At 42.1% G+C, this 19,372-nt stretch overlaps 1 protein-coding gene and 1 long non-coding RNA gene across 4 annotated transcripts in view; both read left to right on the top strand.

Annotated features, from left to right (window-relative positions):
* Positions 1-1,355, top strand: part of LOC135213667 (solute carrier family 23 member 2-like) — a 92,914-nt gene extending 91,559 nt beyond the window's left edge. For all 3 annotated transcript variants that reach the window (XM_064247728.1, XM_064247729.1, XM_064247727.1), the window contains exons 12-13: positions 751-871; positions 1,186-1,355. In XM_064247728.1, coding sequence (XP_064103798.1) covers positions 751-871; positions 1,186-1,270 — 206 coding nt within the window. In that variant the 3' untranslated portion in view covers positions 1,271-1,355. The remainder of the gene's footprint in view (positions 1-750; positions 872-1,185) is intronic.
* Positions 1,356-2,674: 1,319 nt separating this feature from the next.
* Positions 2,675-19,372, top strand: part of LOC135213670 (uncharacterized) — a 37,609-nt gene continuing 20,911 nt past the window's right edge. The window contains exon 1 of the long non-coding RNA XR_010314178.1: positions 2,675-2,757. This is a non-coding gene — a long non-coding RNA (uncharacterized LOC135213670). The remainder of the gene's footprint in view (positions 2,758-19,372) is intronic.

Consider the following 19,372-nt stretch of genomic DNA (forward strand, 5'->3'; position numbering starts at 1 on the left):
TCCCCGTTAATCTCCATAGTACTGGAAGATAGTTTCCTTGTTCTTCACTCTGGTGGGGTCAAATACTGATTGATGATTTTTTTTTTACCTGAACCTCAGTTACATCAGCCATGTGACGTCATGCGTGAGATTGTCCTATTTTGGTCAGAAGCTGTCTAACCCTGTACTCTATTAATCCTGATCAGATATAATGACGCGAGCGGGACTCGCAGTTTTATATTGAAACTGACCCAAAGTATTGTCAAAATCTTTTGCTTTGAAAATTCTAAACCACGGAATCTGACCTAAAATAAACAGCACACGATGTATAGATTTTTTCTGTAAATTTAAATATCATTCTCTCGTGTGCCGTAGCCAGTATTCCCGTAGGGGGGTTAGTGCATCTCATGCACCATGCTGTGCACTGTAGGCATTACTTAAGGTTCTTTGCAGCGTCCCTTTGGCCCCTGGTTGCAACGCCTTCCATTTCCTAGCTTTTACTGTACCTCCGTTCATATTCTCTCTCTTCATTCTTACTTTTGATCCTCTCCTAGAAATTTCTTAATGATGCAACTGCTATAGTGTGCTCCTGTTACACCTTCCAAACCTTTTTACTGCCAACTTCCCTTTCAGCCCCGAATGACCTCATAAGTCCCAACGCTTGGCATTCGGCCTAAATTCTATCGCCATAGTCAGCATAAATACATGAAATCAGAGCAAAGTCATAATAAGGTGAAATACTTCTTCATTCCTAATACCTTCGTATTTCAGGCACGGACGAAGAGAGGGGTCTAGTGCAGTGGGAAAAGCAGCTGAATTTAGGGGGTGGACCCACATCTGCAGAAAGCACCTCTTGTTACGACTTGCCTTTTGGAATGGGTGCTGTTAAAAAGTAAGAGGCTATTTTCATTCCATTAGAAAATCGTGGGCTAGTTTAGGATGCCACTCATCAATGAATCTTCGCTGTTATTACTTTTTGTTTATGCATGAATTGATATAGTTGTTGATATGCAGACATATATCTTTTGTTTTCGTCTGCTTCACTAAACTGTCTTCTGTTCTGCTCAATCTCCCCCTTCGTTTTCTTCTGCATTTACTCTTCTTCTCTTTCTCGTTTACCCTGTCAATGTTGCCACATTTTCACGTGTAGTAAAACGCCTCTGTAACTTTTAAAAGTACTACATGAAGTTATTTTTCCTTCCACAGGCTAACCTTTGCGCGATATCTACCATTCCTTCCAGCGTTCCAAGGCTTTAGCAGGAAGTCTACAACTTCAGAACCAATGTGTTAAAAGGAATGGTATTACAAGAGACAGGAGTCCTTCAGAGCCCATTGATTTTATATATATATATATTTGTGTGTGTATAATTTTCTAACTGCCTCGTGTATGTCTTGCGTTTATGGGATCCCGAATTTTGATAGCGTCCTCTATCTGTCATTTCCCTCATGCGTGCCAACGCACAGACACACGCACATTGGCACAGTAGGGTAAAGGTCACATTCGTTATGTCATTCAGTAAAAACGTAGTATCCGCCTCAACGTCACTTGTAGATACGCCACTCTCATGTCACGGTAATAGTCACCCGTTGACAGCGCAAAGTCACGTTGTATCACTGATTTCCTTCCTTATGTCACTGCAATGATTTTATACAATTTTTGAAGGATGACATATCATTTATCTATTCATTTTGAATCTTACATCCACCGCAGTCTCGCAAGATACGTTGCATTATATTCGTCTTCCGCATTTTCTCTCATCAAACTCGCCCATTATTTTATATATCGAATTTTATGAAAGAGTTGATGTACTTTGTATGACAATAAAACATTATAAAATACGACCAGTGCGTGTTTCATTGGCCTTTACCTGATTGGAATCATCTTCAATTGCTCAACAAACAATAACGTTTTGAAGCGTGTCCCTCACATTTATACATCTTTCATCATAATATTACAAACATTCCCTTATCCCCATCATTACGTTTATCTTTACAATATGCTATAGAATATCACTTAATACCAAGGTTAGCTTACTGCCAACTGTACACAACCTATGGGAATCGTGTATAATTCTAGAAACGATGACAGATTTATGTAAATTGGATCATTTGCAATATCCTTTGTATGAGAGAGAAAGATTAAAAATTAAAATAATAATGCATAAAAAAATCATATTGATTAGTTATGCTCTGTTATCAACCTTTTAACAGCAACACCCGCAGTAATGTTGAGTGGTAGAATGGCTGACAGTGTCTGAATATTTCATCGAATTGACAATGGTACTATACGTAATATTACAGAGTATACGTAATGTTGCCATATTATAATAGTTTTTAATGTAAAAAATGCTATCTCAGGTAATTATATACGAATTTCCAAAATATAAAAAAAAAGTAAATGTTGCCTACAAACCGCGCCCTTAACCCGGTGTCAATAACCCTAAAAAATGAGTTACATATACTCCGACAGCAGAAGAAGAAGCAGGAAGAAGAAGAATTGACGAATGTAAACAAACGTTCGCATTTTGTAATAGCAACTTTAGAAGTGTTATCATATTGTTAGCAGTCATGTCCATGTCCGGCACTGTTTGGTCCCGAGTTGAATGTTGGTCGAAAATGCGGAACTTGAAAGATATGGAGAGACTCTACATATTACGTATCAAGCATCGTTGCGGGCTTGTGTAACGAAGCAAAACTGTTACCTAAGTTCGGCTGTTTACGAGAGCATCGCTGTTCGCGCTTGTAACCAGACGTGCGGCCGCTCTCCTCTTAAGAAGTGTAAGGCAATCTCTGTCCTAGTTTAGATTTTTGTGGCCAATTTGATCTTATTCTAACTCTGTGATTTGCTCTGTTTTTTTAAAGTTCTGTGGCAAAGCGAGTCACTTAAAACGGTAGATCTAAGCCCGTGTTCCGCGGCCACCTGTATTGCAGTGCTGGCACTTTCCCAAAAAATAATTCTAGGATCACTGCAGTAAGTAAAGTTAGAGGTCAGCCACAAGCCAACCTCCATGGAAGCGCACCTCGAGACCTCTACTCTCGACCCGTTAGGGTAAACAACTGAGTGGACTGGCTGCGGCCACCCTAACCGTGTTCGGACCCACCTTCAGAAAAAGTACTTTAACATGTCCTGACCGGAGATGGATACCAGTCATGAATCATAGGTCGTGGGAGCAATGCCACAAGACCTCTACTTTCCTCTCAAAGTAAGTTTTTTCTCCCTAAGTACAATATAAGGTCATAAATTAAAATTAAACAGAGGTTAATGAAAGTCTAGCCATGCACAGTACAAACTTACCTCCATGACACTTGAAATTTTTACTTAAAACACCTTATGTGTAGAAGATTGACGCCATCTCGGTGTTTGAGGAGTCACTTGTGTCAACAAACTTTCCATTTCTGTGCTCAACCCGCACACCACTTGTACCCATAGACCCTAGGACAACTTTCTTCTCAACAATCTTAACGATGACGACGTTCGCCCTCAAGTCCAAGAAAGCTCGTGATTTGGTTTTTCTATAGTAGCTATAAGCATTCTGTATCGAGGTAGACTATGGCCGTTGACATTTTCCCTGCACTTCCCATCAGGTCCCCTTTACCGTAGGATAGAGTTCAAAGGTAAATTACAGTCTGCCGAATAAATATTACTTTAAATTCTTGTTCAGGAGGTAAAACTTCATAGAAAAAAAACGGCACTGCCATATGCAGCTCACCCCGCGAATAGCTTATATAGCTCTAACCGTTACTGAATTACATAAATGTATTACATATTCATGATAAATTAATTTGAAAATATTTGTTGTTGAAAAAGTAACTAGCATTCCTGACTCAAATATCAATGGGTTTGCTGTGAGCAGCAGCTACGATGTTGTTCGCACTTTCCGAATATTTTATCAGTGTTGCCAATTGGTATGTGTTTACCCTCCAAACTTTGTATAAAACTTACAAAAAATTGTGGAAATAAGTGAAATTAGCGTATCTATATGTAGTACATGTACATATTACAGTAATTTTATCGTTATTGCATTACTATGACAACTAGAAGTCATGGAAACAGTTTGTAAATGCATCGGTGTATGTGTGAAGCTCCACTAAATTGGCAACGATGAAATTTTGCCATTCCTAGCATGTAAACATTAAATTTTACATTTATTTCATTCATATGTACAATTATTAAGAATAAAAACACGGCAAAAAAGCAATACAGTGGGCCCCCTGTATTTGCGTTCTCCGAATTCACAGACTTCACGGATTTGTGGATTTCTCTCTGGACTTATCTACCCATTATTTTAGGGGAATTTGCCTATTCGCAGGGTTTTCCGGCAATAAATAATCACTAATTAGTGACTAAATACAATTTTATGATACAAAATTATTTACTAATTTTAAAATATCAATAATGATCAGTACTGTATTAGTAAGTTTAACAAGGTTAAATGATATCACATAATAAACAATAATAATACGTAATTCTCTCTCTCTCTCTCTCCTCTCATCTCTCTCTCTCTCTCTCTCTCTCTTATAGAGATGTATGTTTTTTTTTTTTGTATGATAAATAAATGATTTTCTAATTTTCAATTATTAATATTAATGTATAAAGAGCTATCAATTCATTGTAGAAAATACTACAGTGAATTAGTAAGATTTTTAGTTTATAAATTTTAAAAATTATGTAAGAATGAAGGAAATCTCAGTCTTCATGCATCTTTCTTTTGAACTCCAGGTCCAAGCTGATGTTCAACAGCTGTCAAATATATCAAGCAATGTGACAGGAGGGGAGGGAGTGTCTCTCTCTCTCTCTCTCTCTCTCTCTCTCTCTCTCTCGCTGGAGATGAGAGATTTTTATGGTACACATAGGTATAATATGTTTATTAATATTTTTCAAATTATAATAATAACAATAACACTATAACTGTAATTACAAAATCATATGTGAAAGTATTTTACAGAAATACTACGATATCGATCATCTCTCTCTCTCTCTCGTCTCTCTCTCTCTCTTCTCCCTCTCCCTTCCTCTCTCTCCTCTCTCTCTCTCTCTCTCTCTCTCTCTCTCTTTCACTGAGATGAGAGAATTTCTATGGTATGTGTATGTTATTAATATTTTTGCATAATAATAAATAATAATATACTATTTCAAATTCATATGTGATAGTATTTTAAAGGAATACAATAATCTATCCATTTCACACTCTTTTAAATAAGGATAACCTCTCTCTCTCTCTCTCTCTCTCTCTCTCTCTCTCTCTCTCTCTCTCTCTCTCTCTCTCTCTCTCTCTCTCTCTCTCTCACGAGATACATGTCATAGTGGTAACTCTCGCCCTCTGTTTGGGCTGGGAGTATATGTATATATAAGGATATCTTTACAGGCATTACTACATTTTATGGTAAAATAATAATATACATTACTAGTTTTTAAATAATATTAAGTTTACATAATGAGATTAAACAAAAACAATAGAATCTCTCTCTCTCTCTCTCTCTCTCTCTCTCTCTCTCTCTCTCATCTCTCTCTCTCTCTCTCTTACATGTTTATTTGTTTTTAGTATAAAATAAATTATTTATCTAATAACTAATATTCAAATATTAGAGTTAATTAAAAGTAGTGATTCCCCAGTATTTTTATCCACCTGTAGGAAGGTGGGCGGGAAGTAAATGACAGTTTGATATACAAATTGGCGAAGGGGAAGGAGTCAGAGTCTAGGTGTTATTCATTCTCTCTCTCTCTCTCTCTCTCTCTCTCTCTCTCTCTCTCTCTCTCTCTCTCTCTCTCTCTCTCTCTCCATTATTATTCTCTTTGAAGTAGGATGTTATTTAAGGTATACATTTGGTATCTGAACTTTCAAGATAGGCGGTTATATAAGCATTTTTAGTGGTGGTTTCAACTATTCACAGGGGTGTCTGGTACACATCCTCCGCGAATAAAGTACGAAAAAAAAAAAATACATTTTTGTCAAACAACTCACTAACTCACTAATCTGTTGTCTGCTCGCTAGTGCTTTTAGCATCCAGATGTACAGGGTGTCCAAAAAGTCCCAATACCATTACACACATTTATAGCTCAGAAACCATATAACATTCTAGAGTAATGCAGTTTTTTTGTAGAATGTTCTACATTCAAGTTTATACATTCAAAGCACTTCATCCTACAAACATCTGCATCACTCTGTTATATGGTTTTGAGCAATAAATTCTTGTAAGGGTACAGTGACTTTATGGACACCCTGTACAATAAGACAAAAATTGTGCCCGCCATGGCTTCGCTGTGAACAAACTCTTACGTAAGTATTTCAAGTGTATTTTGGAATGAATTAAGAGCAAAATGTTTATTATTACAATCAAATAAGCACTGTGGAGTTTCAGTTGTGATGGCAGTAAGGATAAAACCACTGATCACAAGGTAAAAATGCATCCCGGTTGAAACCATGACCCCAGGAATAAGACGTCTCATACTTTCAATAATATAGGCAACAAAATGTTGTTTTATTGTGCTAATTACAACTGCAATTTTGAGTAAAAGCAATAAACGTTACATATATATGCTACTATTGTTCAAATGAGCGCTTTGAAGGACTTGGTCTCGATGCTGGACACGAAAGGGACTGGATGCAAGTAGACACCATATTGGATTTAAAAATTGCCTTGAAAACATATTTTACGAAGACCTCACATGCTTATTCTAGTTCGTTGGCGCTTTCATATATCACATTATGTTGACGAAACTTCAATCTTTTGAATGGTATGCTTAAAGATGTATGTAATTGTATTGTTGTTTCACCAATTAAATATCAAGTGAAAAAGGGTCTTCTTCGCGAGTGAGATGGACTCAGTGCAATTGTTTACCCTAAGTGTTTTCTCTCAAGTAGAAATTAAGACCAAAATTTCATATTAAACAAAAGTTAATGAAAGTCTAGCCATGCGCAGTATTAACTTACCTCCAAGACACTTTCAAAATTTTTACTTAAAACACCTAACATATAGAAGACTGATGCCATCTCGATGTTGGCGGAGTCACTTGTGTCAACAAACTTCCCATTTCCTGTGCTAAATCCCCACACCACTTGTACTCATAGACACTGGGATACTTTCTTCATATTAAACGACGATGGTGTTTACACTTGCGGCACGGTAATCATGGTAATTGTTCGGAAAGAAGAAGTAGAGTGCGATATATAACATTTAAATAATTAGTTAAACACCAGGAATAAGGTTAGAATTGCACAAATTTATTACGTATTCATGGTAGTTCATTTTAAAATGGGTAAAACCACGCATCTTTGAATTGACAAGGCCTGTGCAATCGCTCTTGACACAGCGTTGAGTCATCACCAGGTGTCTGTACCCGGCCACAAGCACCATTCCCAGTTCTGTATTTTTGGTGTTATTTATCACTTTTTATGTAGAGTATCTAATTGCTGTATTAAATAATTATATTTCACAGTCTTTAACAACATCATAATCCTCTAAACCTGGTTAATTTAATTGAATATGCTGCATAATGGTGGAAAATCAGTGCAGAAATTATGATGAGAAACGAGTTTAACACAAATGATTATAAAATACATTATCAGTCATTGCTGATGACTTAAAATGAAAATTCAGTACTTGCAACTTTCATATTTTGTAAACTGTTCAATCTTTTATTTTAAATTTGTATTGCTGTGGGTAATTTTTCTAATACCATCTAATTTGCATAAATTACACCATTTAGAAGCAGAGTTCTCCTCAGATATGCATACAAGATTACATCAAAGGCATTAAATCCATCGAGTCTAGAAAGGCAAAACGTCAGCCTTGCCCTACAAATTTTCAATGAATATGTCATAGAAGCACTTCTGAAAACAAAAAGAACACTGTTTGCCAAATTCTGAAGATTTAGCTAATTATATTAAATTCATTTATCTCTGGTGGACAACAATGAAAGTAAAGCATCCACATAATGGTACTCAGCTTCACAATAAATATGCTACTCAACTAACATATATTGTAAATGACGAGAAGTATATTTTCCTTCAGAAATTCCATTTCTGGTTAAATCTCTGCAATAGCATTACTAAAACTAGTGGAAAGCTGAGTAGGGAAACATTCACTGCTTTAAAACACACAACTAGTGCAATTATAGAAATAACAAAATACTGTGTAGAAAAATTGAAGATGAAATATGTCTTACCTGGAAAATTTCAAACCGATCAACTTGAAAATAGATTTGGTAAATATCGTCAACTTGCTGGCTGCAATTATATACAACATTTCCTGATGACAAGTGTTCGAGTGTAAAAAAATAAGGTTAATGTCTGTTCTCAGAATAGCTTTTAATAATAAAGACATCGAACTGAAGACCTTCGAAGAAACAAACTGGGAGTGCATGAATATTGAGTCCATAAATAACAATTCCTTTGATGCTGATGTCAGTCAAGATGATGTTGATAAATGAATGGATCTTTTCCCGGTTATAACATACCTTGCTGGCTACTGTGTGTATGCTGTTGTGAAAAAATGTAAGTGTAGCTCCTGTCAAAGACTTACTTACTTACTTGCCAAGAAAACAAAAATAGCTTACCTGACAATAACAGTTACATTCAGGGTATAAGCAGAGGAAGGCTCTTTATCCACATGAATTTGTAGTAAACGTAATTCTGCTCAACTATATAACCATTAATAAACTATCACAGTGTCCTGATTTTGTCAAATCAATGTATCAGAGGAATTTGGCCACAGACATTTCACTCACTGTCCTCGCTGATAATGATGCCTTCTTGCCTCTAAATGATCGTGATGCTGGACATGGCATAGAAAAATTCAAAAAATTCTGATATTTCTTGCCTCCAGTGTCCTACTAAACAATTATTGTAAGAAAAAAGAAAATATTAAAAATTGCAAAAATTTGACAAAAAAAGAGAAGCTGGATACACTAAAGAAATAAGATTCAGAGGGGCAATTGCTGTAAATTGTAGTGAATATTTATTTTGTATATAGCATGTATACCTTTTCCTAAAGAGGGAGGCATCTTTTGTGACCATTTTTGTGCTCTTGGCTGCCTTTCCAAGTATAAAAATGTATTATATACTCATTTCTGTGAATAAACATGTTATTGTCATGATACAATAAAGTTTGGTTCATACTTACCTGGCAGATATATATATAGCTGTATTCTCCGACGTCCGACAGAATTTCAAAACAAAACTCCCGGCACTCAGTGGGCGGCCAGGTGGTTAGTACCTTCATTCCCGCTGCTGGGAGGCGGATATCAGGAACCATTCCCATTTTCTATTCAGATTTTTCATACCACTGTCCCCTGAGGGGAGGTGGGTGGGTACTTTAATTATATATATCTGCCAGGTAAGTATGAACAAAACTTTATTGTATCATGACAATAACATTTTGTTCATGAAACTTACCTGTCAGATATATATATAGCTGAATCCCACCATTGGAGGTGGGAAGGGACAGAATAGAAGGATTTTGGAAACACCAAGTGCAGATGATGGACATCTTGTTCCTTACCTGTTAGCATAGCTGACTTCTTGATTACTGTCACCGAAGCTGCTTTTGCTTTACTAGAGTTGCCAACAAGGTAGTTGACCTGTGTAGTTGGTGCGCTCTAGATGATGTGTCAACGGGAGCGTGACCACAATGTGACTAGACCATATTGACCATACTGTGAGGGCAACGAAGCTAAAAACCACCACCTGACCTAACCTATCGAAGTTAGTCCCATAACTTCTAGGCTAAAGAAAGGGAAAGCGCCTCAAGCGACCAACCCTTCAACCATAAACCAACACCAAAATTAAAAGCACACCTATCCCTTTCTATAGGATAGGATTCGTGCTGCTCCCTGCCCCCAACAACATTTCTGCGGATATGTATGGTCCTAGCGACTCGCAGTTCTCATATGCCGTCTTCACATCCCGCAGGTAATGTGAAGCGAACACAGAGTTGCTGCTTCGCCAAAAGTAGCACTAATGATATCGTTAAGTGCCATATTCTTTTGAAATGCCATTGAAGTTGCAACAGCTCTCACTTCATGGGCTTTTATTTTCAAAAGTTTCAGATCACCATCCGGGCAGGACGCATGGGCCTCCCTGATGGTGCTTTGTAAAAAGAATGCCAGTGCATTCTTCGACATAGGAAAGTCGGGTCTCTTACAGAGCAACATAGATTTTCAGAAGGACCCCGACAATCTTTGGTCTTTTTCAAATAAAATTTGAGAGCCCTGACAGGGCACAGGACTCTCTCTGGCTCTTGTCCGATGAACTCTGCTAACCCCTTGATTTCAAAGGTTTTTGGCCAGGGGTTAGATGGGTTCTCATTCTTAGCTAAGAAATTAGGATTCAAGGAGCACACTGCACTGTGTCCTCTGAAACCCATATATTTACTAATTGCTTGAATTTCAATAACCCTTTTTGCCGTGGCAAGAGCAGTTAGGAAAATCGCCTTTCTAGTAGTGTCTTTCAACGAGGCAGCATGCAGAGGTTCAAAGGGAGCCGACATCAAGAACCTTAGAACTACATCAAGGTTCCATGATGGGACCTTCGGTTGCAGTACTTTAGTTGTCTCAAACGATCTCAAAAGATCGTGAAGGTCTATCATTTGTCAGGTCTAACCCTCTGTGACGGAAGACAGCTGACAGCATACTCTTGTATCCTTTTATTGTGGGCACTGCCAGTCTGTCCACATTTCTCAAATGCAGGAGAAACTCGGCGATTTGGTTCACAGAGGTCGTGGAGGAGGAAATACTTTTCTTCCTACACCATCTCCTGAAGACAGCCCGCTTCGACTGATAAACTGCTCGAGAGGAAGCTCTTCTCGCATTGGCAATAGCCTCTGCCACTGGTCTTGAAAAACCTCTCGCTCTGGCCAACTTCTTGATAGTCTGAACGCAGTCAGACTCAGAGCGGAGAGGTTTCCGTGGTACCTCTCGAAGTGGGGCTGTTTGAGAAGATCTACTCTCTCTGGCAGGGTTCCTCGGGAAGTCTACCAGAAGAGACATGACCTCCGTGAACCAATCGCTTGAGGGCCAAAAGAGGGCGATCAGAGTCATTCTCGCTCCTGGCGACGCCGCAAACTTCCTTGTTACCTCTCCTAAGAGTTTGAACGGGGGAAAGGGTAAACGTCCATCCCCGTCCAGTCCCATAGGATGGCATCTATCGCTATTGCTTCCAGGTCGAGAACTGGAGAGCAATAAATCGGAAGCCTCTTCGTTTTCGAGTTGCGAAGAGGTCGACTAGCGGCCGTCCCCACAACTTCCATAGCTCTTGACAAACCTCTAGATGTAGGGTCCATTCTGTGGGAAGCATCTGATGTTGACGGCTTAAAAGATCCGCTCGAACATTTTGTATTCCTGAAATGAACCTTGTTAGGATCACTATGCTTCGAGCTTTCGCCCATAGAAGGATGTCTCTCGCTATCATGAACAGTGATCGAGAGTGTGTCCCCCCCTGCTTTTTATGTAAGCGAGAGCCGTAGTGTTGTCCGAGTTGATCTGGACAACTTGGCCCACCAATCGTTCTTTGAAGAATTGAAGAGCCAACCGAATGGCCTCCAACTCTTTTAAGTTTATGTGCCAGGACCTCTGTTCCCCTCTCCAGAGGACCTGACACTTCCTCCTTGCCTAGTGTTGCTCCCCAGCCCACCATGGAGGCGTCTGAGAACAACACTAGGTCGGGGCTCAAAAGGTTGAGGGACAGTCCTTCCGAAAGTTTGATCGGATCTTGCCACCACTTCAGTTGATCCTTGACAGCTTTTGAGATTACCAAAGTCGAGTCTAGATTCTGTTTGTCTTTCCAGTTTTCTGCCATAAAAAACTGGAGTGGCCTGAGGTGCAACAACCTCCCCAGGGAAACAAACTTCTCCAGCGAAGAAATGGTTCCCAGCAGACTCATCCATTCCTTCGCCGAGCATGTTTCTTTCCCTAAGAAGGCTGACACTTTCTCTAAGCATTTCTGCTGACGTTCCTTTGATGGAAAAGCTTGAAAAGCCGCTGAATCCATCTGAATCCCCAGATACACAATGGACTGCGTGGGGATCAGATGGGACTTCTCGTAATTGACTATAAGGCCCAGGGCCTTCGTCAGCTGCAATGTCATCTGAAGGTCCTCCAGGCACCTTGACTCCGAAGACGACTTGATTAGCCAGTCGTCCAGGTAAAGCGAGACTCTTATCTTCAATAGGTGAAGCCATTTCGCTACATTCCGCATGAGGAAAGTAAAAACCATCGGCGCCGTACTCAGACCGAAGCAAAGAGCCCTGAACTGGAAGACCTGCCCTTTTAAGACGAACCTCAGGAACTTCCTTGATTGAGGATGGATCGGGACGTGGAAATAAGCGTCTTGTAGGTCCAATGACACCATCCAATCCCCTGGTCTCAAGGCCCCTAACACAGACTGAGATGTTTCCATCCTGAATTTTTCTTTCTTTACAAAAAGGTTCAGTCTGCTGACGTCTAGGACAGGTCTCCATCCCCCAGACTGCTTCGGAACCAGGAATAACCTGTTGTAGAATCCAGCATCAGGACTTCTTCTACGGCCTTCTTTTCCAACATTTGGTCTAGAAGGTCGAGTAAAATCTGTTGCTTCTCTGACTGGTATGCGGGCGACAGGTCTATCGGCTTCGTGCTCAAAGGAGGCGCAGAGAGGAAAGGGATCTTGTATCCTCTCTCGATCACATCTAGGGACCAGGTGTCTGACCCTATCGTCCTCCATGCCTGAGCAAATAAGGTGAGTCTCGCACCTACAGGTGCCTGAAGGGCAGAAATGTCAATTTTTTCCCTTCTTGATAGAAGAGGTCTTGCCTCTAAAGGACCCCCTTCCTCTCGAAGAACCTCTAGAGGAAGGTGCTCCACGAAAGGGCTTAAATTTCTTCTTGGGGGCTGGAGCTGTTGAAGTAGAAGCCTGAGGAGTAGGGCGTCTGGAAGATTGAGTCAAGAGGTCCCTCGTTGCTTTCTCTTGCAAGTTTACCGACAGATCCTTAATCATGGACTGCGGAAATAGATGAGTAGAGAAGGGGGCGACAATAATTCCGCCTTCTGAGCGGGAGAAACTGCTTTCGCCGCAAAACTGCAATAGAGAGCTCTCTTTTTTAGCAGACCGGTAGCAAAATGAGATGCTAACTCATCAGAGCCATCCCTTACTGCTCTATCCATGCAAGCTAGTACACTTGAAAGCTCTTCCAACGAAATAGAGTCTTGACTCCTAGATTGTAAATCCAAGGCCCCCAGGCACCAATCTAAAAAGTTAAACACTTCCAGCATCTTAAATATCCCCTTGAGATGATGATCTGTCTCCGTCATCGTCCAGGAAACCTTTGCTGATGACAAATAAGACCTCCTCGGAGCGTCCACTAAATTCGCGAAATCTCCTTGAGAAGAAGACGGTGCTTTCAATCCTGCCTCTTCTCCCGTTTCGTACCAGATCCCCGCTCTCCCGCTCAGTCTAGATGGGGGAAGTGCAAAAGAAGTCTTCCCTTTAACCTTCCTTGAATCCATCCAATCCTGGATTCTCTTAAACGCTCTCTTCGCAGAGAGCGAAGTGGCCATTTTAACGAAGCCAGGAGCCTTCCTGGCCTTCGATGAGGCAAATTGTGAAGGGGGAGAGCAAGGAACGGGCGCTTGAAAATTGTCTGGAAACAAGTTCTTAAGTAGATTCGTCAAAGTCTTATAGTCTGAAGCCGCTGACGCATTTGGTTCGTCATCATCCGTAGGGCACAGATCACTAGAAGAATCCTTCTCTCGGTCATCAGCGTCCTTCAAAGATCGCGATGACAATAATCCTTGAGGCCCCGTTCGCAAGAGGGTGCCTCTAGATGCAGAAGAGTTTGAAGTAACCAATCTCTGTTTCTTTATCTTCGACACTTTAACATGTGAAATATCCTGACGCTTCGGACTCAAACATTCTTCCAAGACGTCCTGTTGAGCGTCCTGGCAAGCGTCCCGATATGTAAGACGCCGCGCGTTCTGAGAAGCGTACCTTGCTGAGCGTCCTTTACGAGCGTCCTGATGCGTAGGACGCCGTGCGTCCTGACCGCGATGCGTCCCGATGTATAAGACGCCGCGCGTCTTGAAAAGCGTCTTCTCGAGCGTCCTGGCAAGCGCTTCGCTGCTTAAGACGCCGAGCGTCAAAAGAATCGTCTTCCCGAACGTCCTGAAGCTGATTATCATCATGCAAACCTTGAACTTCCGTCATGGATCCTTGAGCGTTCTCGGCCTTTTGACAAAGACGCCGGCCGCCTGTGCGGCAACTCACGTCTCTGTCAAATTCGTCTCTCCTAGACGCCCTTTCATGAGGAACGTAATCACGTTCTCTAATGCGTCGGCTACTAGGAGGAGACTCAAAGGCCGAAAAACGCGGAGAAGGAGCCGGGGACTGCCTAGTCCTCTTAACAGGCAGCCACCGATCCTTCCTCCGATGACTGGGTTCTGCCTCCTCCTTTTTCTCAAATAGGAGCTAACTGTTTCTGCATTTCCAAAAGCATTTTGTCCTTGATGGGGGAAAGTTCTCGATCAGGAGAAGGACTCATTCCTTTGTGAGGAAGATGGGCGAGGGGATGCCCTTTCCTTCAACTCAGGAACATACTTAGAGCGACTTGGACGCTCGAACGAGTCCTCCCCTGATGAAGTCTTGTTCCTTTTCTGTGGCGGAAAAGCTTCAAATCTTCAGGTGATGATCTACGCACTGATCAGAAGGACGTGAAGCGTCCTCTTCTCTGAAACCTCTCTTAAGAGGGTGACAAGGGCGACGGCCACCTGTGCGGCACCTTGCGCCCCTGCCGCTCTCCCCATGAGAGGTCTTCCGAGAGTCCCAACCTCGGCGAGGAGAGGAAGCCTCGGAAGAAGAGAAGCACTCTTTAAGTATCCGTGCCCGTGCACGAACACCGGCAGCCTGAGATTCGTCCTCAGTTTCTGCCGAAGGGACGTCAGACCGGTCATTAGATCCCGTAACCCTCCTTCGGCTTTCGGCTTGCCCTCTCCCTAAGGCCTGGGAGTCCGGCAGGGGCCTAGGCCTAGAGGCATTATGGGACCGATCTGACGCCCCCACCACACACAGATGCACTAACACTTTTATTGCAATTATTCACATTTGATTGTAGAGCAATCACTTTCGATTCCAAGGCGCGAATCGACTCCATAATCGTAGATAATACGTTTCCTTCTGCAGACACTTCCTGATTGTTCGAAGGCAATACAACAGGATTAGGTTGAATTACATCTACAGGAGGATTTTTTAAATGGAGATACAATTCTACCCTGACTTCTATTCACAGAAGCACTTCTAGAGGAAGACCTCCTGATTCTATCACGCTCAAGCTTTCTCACGTAAGAATCATATGGCTTCCTTCAATTTCAGTCAATTGCTCACACTCGATGCATCTATCATTCAACATACATACATGACTTCGACATTTCGAGCACACCGAATGAGGGTCTACCGAAGCTTTCGGCAACCTCACCTAACATTCCTGTACCTTACACACCCTGAAGCTAGCAGAGCTAGATCCAGACATTGTAATCAAAGAAAAGTCAAGCCAAAATCCAAATCAAATCCACTATCACGTATGCCAAGCCAACTGTCAAATCAAAACCAAAAGTCAATCAGAATACTCAAGTTAGCACAAGAAGTTTCAAAATCCTAGGCGGAGGTCTGTAAACAGTTGTTTGTTCATGAAACTTACCTGACAGATATATACTATATAGCTGTATTTCCCGAAGTCCGACAGAATTTCAAAATTCGCGGCACACGCAGTGGGCGGCCAGGTGGTAGTACCCATTCCCGCCGCTGGGAGGCGGATATCAGGAACTATTCCCATTTTCTATTCATATTTTTTTTCTGTCGCCGGTCGGTAAACAACTGTTTACAGACCTCCGCCTAGGATTTTGAAACTTCATTAGCCGCTTAAGTATCCTAATTATTCTTTCGATTATTGACTTGGATTTGTGGCTAGGCATACGCTATCGTAAATTTTTTTCATTGCATTTGATGTCTGAAGCTAGTTAGCCTAGTTTCAGACTTTGTTGTCTGCATGCGGTAAGGTGAGGCTACCGGAACTTTCAGTAGACACTCGCTTAGTATATATGACGTTTACATGTTTTCTTTGCATAAGTTCAATGTAATTAGTGTAATGTGTGACTGATTACGGAAGAAGTAGGATTCATGTACGCATTTTAGAGCGTGTTAGAATCAGGAGTTTTCCTCCACAGTAAACAGAAGTTAGAAATAATGAACCTTCTAACCTCCTGTAGATTTTATTTTGCCTAACCCTGTGGTATGGCTTACGGGCCTAGAAGAAGTGTCTGCTAGAGGATTACATCAAGTAATCTTAGACTAAAGTGCTCGCTCTCCAATCAGTGTTGTGAAGTGTAGTGCCCCTTGTGTTGTGGAGGGGGCGTCAGATCGGCCCATAATGCCTCTAGGCCTGGACCTCTGTCGGACTCCCAGGACTCAGGGAGAGGGCATGTCGAAAGCCGCAAGAGGGTTACGGGGGCTCCCCACCGATCTGGCGTCCTTCGGCAGAACCTGTTGACGCTTCCCAGGCTGCTAAAGATCGTGCACGTGCACGAATCTTGAAGGATTGCTTCTCGTCCTCCGAGGCGTCCTCCCCGCGCAAGGGTTGGAGCTCTCGGAAGGACTCGCGCCCTCTAAGAAGCTTTAGAGAAGAGGACGCTTCACGTCCTCTCTCTCGTTAGGAGGGAACGTCAGATCGGCCCCATAACGCCTCTAGGCCTAGACCTCTGTCGGACTCCCAGGAAACCAGGGAGAGGGCATGTCAAAAGCCGAAGGAGGGTTACGGATTTTTCATGCTGATCTGGCTTCCTTTCGGCAGGTCCTGTTGTCCCTTCCCAGGCTGCCGAAGATCGAGCACTTGCACGAATCTTGAAGGATTGCTTCTCGTCCTCCGAGGCGTCCTCCCCACACAGGGGGTTGGAGCTCTCGGAAGGACTCGCGCCCCCTAAAGAAGCTTTAGAGAAGAGGACGCTTCACGTCCTCTCTCTCTCGTCACGAGAGGATGAAAGAGTCCTGTGCCCTGTCAGGGCTCTCGAATTATATTTACATAAACGAAGGAAGTAGAGGTCCTTCGGGTAATGTATGGTGCTCAGGAAGAGACCACATTTACCCCCCTTTTCGAAGAATGCACTGGCTCTTTTCCTAAGGGACATATTAAGGAGGCTCATTCATCTTGCCAGAAGAGTGATTTGAGCCTCCTGCGAGTGAACGCTCATGAAGTTAGAGCTGTTTCAACCTCGCTAGCATTCCAAAAGGATTTGGTAATCAAGGACATTCTAGATTCCACCTTTTGGAGGAGCAACTCAGTATTCGTCTCCTCTCCTAATGGCGCTCCGTATACGTTATGTAACGTTCGCTTTACTTCGTAACAAAAGCAAGCTGATAAGTTTGACGTCCGGCAAGCTGCTTTGCACAGTCAAACAACTTATGTCTCTGGTTCGGCATAAGAAGGGCAATTTAGACGTGAGGAAGCTTTTGGAGGTGCTCGACGTCCTATAAGTAGAGACATTCTCCAGGACGCTCGGCAAGCACCTTGCGAGGGTGTCTTTCGGACGCTCGGCGTTCCTTTGCTGAGTGCGTTTCTGGAGATGTTCTTTTGCATTACTAAGACGCAAGTTGTCGCACAGGCGGCCACTGTCTTTGTAAGAAGGTATGAAGGTCTTTAAGGCCCGTCTTGAAGACGAAAGCCATACGTCTTCCTTTAGTGTTCACACACTTCAGGAGCAGCGTGCGGCTCTCCATGGAGACTCGCATGAGGACGTCCCTTGAAATATTCAACGTCATACGCAAAACGCGGTTCGTCATAACATTGAGATGTTGGCAAGGTCGCTCGCCAGGACGCCTCTTGGTGGGCCTTGCATGCATCAGGGCGCTCAACGAGTTCCTCTCTGAAACGTCGTTCAGAAGACTTGGTGTTCTCTGCTCAGACACGCTCGTAGCTACGCAGGACGTTTTTTGAGGACGCTCAGCAGGACGCTTTTGAGGACGCTCGGCAGGACGCTTATGAGGACGCTCAGCAGGACGCTTTCCAGGACGCTTTTGAGGACGCTCAGCAGGACGCTTATGAGGACGCTTTTGTGGACATTCGCCAGGACGCTTCGGTGGAAGCTCGGCAGGCAGGACGCTTTGCGAGAAAAGACTTGTAGAAGGCGTCTTATTTGCTGTTCACGACGTTTCTTAGGACGCTTGACGCTTTATAAACGCTCGTCAAGACGAGGTTTTTCAGGACTCTCCACAGGACATTCCTTTACAGAAATTTTAAAAAGGATTCGGAGTTAGCGAGAGACATACCCGAATTTTTTCTTCGATCCCTCTTTCCTCTTCATCGATTTCTCTGAGAATCGGGAAGATTATATACTCGGATTCCTGGGTGACTTTCGGTCATGTTAAAGGGTTTTCCCCTATTAGCAAAGTGCTAATAGTTTTGTCAAGTAAGGACGTTTCCCCATTGTCAAGATACTAAACGTTTTGTCATTTAAGTGGGGGACCCCTCATAAATGGGGTAGTTCTCATTGACATAGATTTTAATGTTTTTATCGTTTAAGCGGATAAACTCATTAACAAATTTCGGAAGAGCTCTCATTCATTTTCAGAGGCTCATCCGGGGTAGTAAGAAAAAGACTTGTAGACTAGATCCAGGAAGTCTTATGTCCAATATCATAAGAACATTGAACGTCCTTTTCGATCCTCGGTTCTCTCTTGATGATCTCTATTCGAATATTACTCCCTTTTCTGGAAAAGAGTCTTGGCAAAGAGTCAAGGAGTTCTTTTAAAAAGTCTCATTCATTAGAACGTGGACAGTCGTTTTCCCTTTCCTTTCTCTCTTTCTCGTCGAGGAAAGATGTAGTAGAGAATTCGATGTTCAAATTACTACAATACTTACGTAGTTTATCTTTGCGTCATTTTGCTAACGCATGGGTCAAGTCATATACGCATATCGTATTTACCTAAGCGGATAGAACCGAAAGAACTGTTGTTCTAATGTATTTATTTGACACTCCCTTCAACCTTCCAAGAGTTTCGGAGTAAGAACAACTCTTCAGGTATTGTTACGACAACACCAACTCAGCTTCTGTATTTAGCGAATTCTGTTTCGTTTAAATAGGCCTGCTTGAGAGTTCCTTTTGCTCGATAATATCATACCTATTCCTTCGTAAAGGGAGTAGCTGGCAACTCAGGCAGATAGTATTCTGTTCACCATTGAAGCTTTCCTTCGAGGAAGACTTCTCCTTCACTCTTTTGATAGAGATCGAAGGGTGGTCGATCTCCAATCCTTATTTTGTTTTCTTGAAGGAAAGAATTTAGGATGGAGATCGTTGTTCAGAATCCTATAAATATACTACGTATATTAACCTCGCGACAGGATTCTACTAAGCAGTTGAATTGTCCGAGGGGTAGGC

Source organism: Macrobrachium nipponense, chromosome 43 (assembly GCF_015104395.2).
Source record: "Macrobrachium nipponense isolate FS-2020 chromosome 43, ASM1510439v2, whole genome shotgun sequence".
In the NCBI taxonomy this organism is placed as follows: domain Eukaryota; kingdom Metazoa; phylum Arthropoda; class Malacostraca; order Decapoda; family Palaemonidae; genus Macrobrachium; species Macrobrachium nipponense.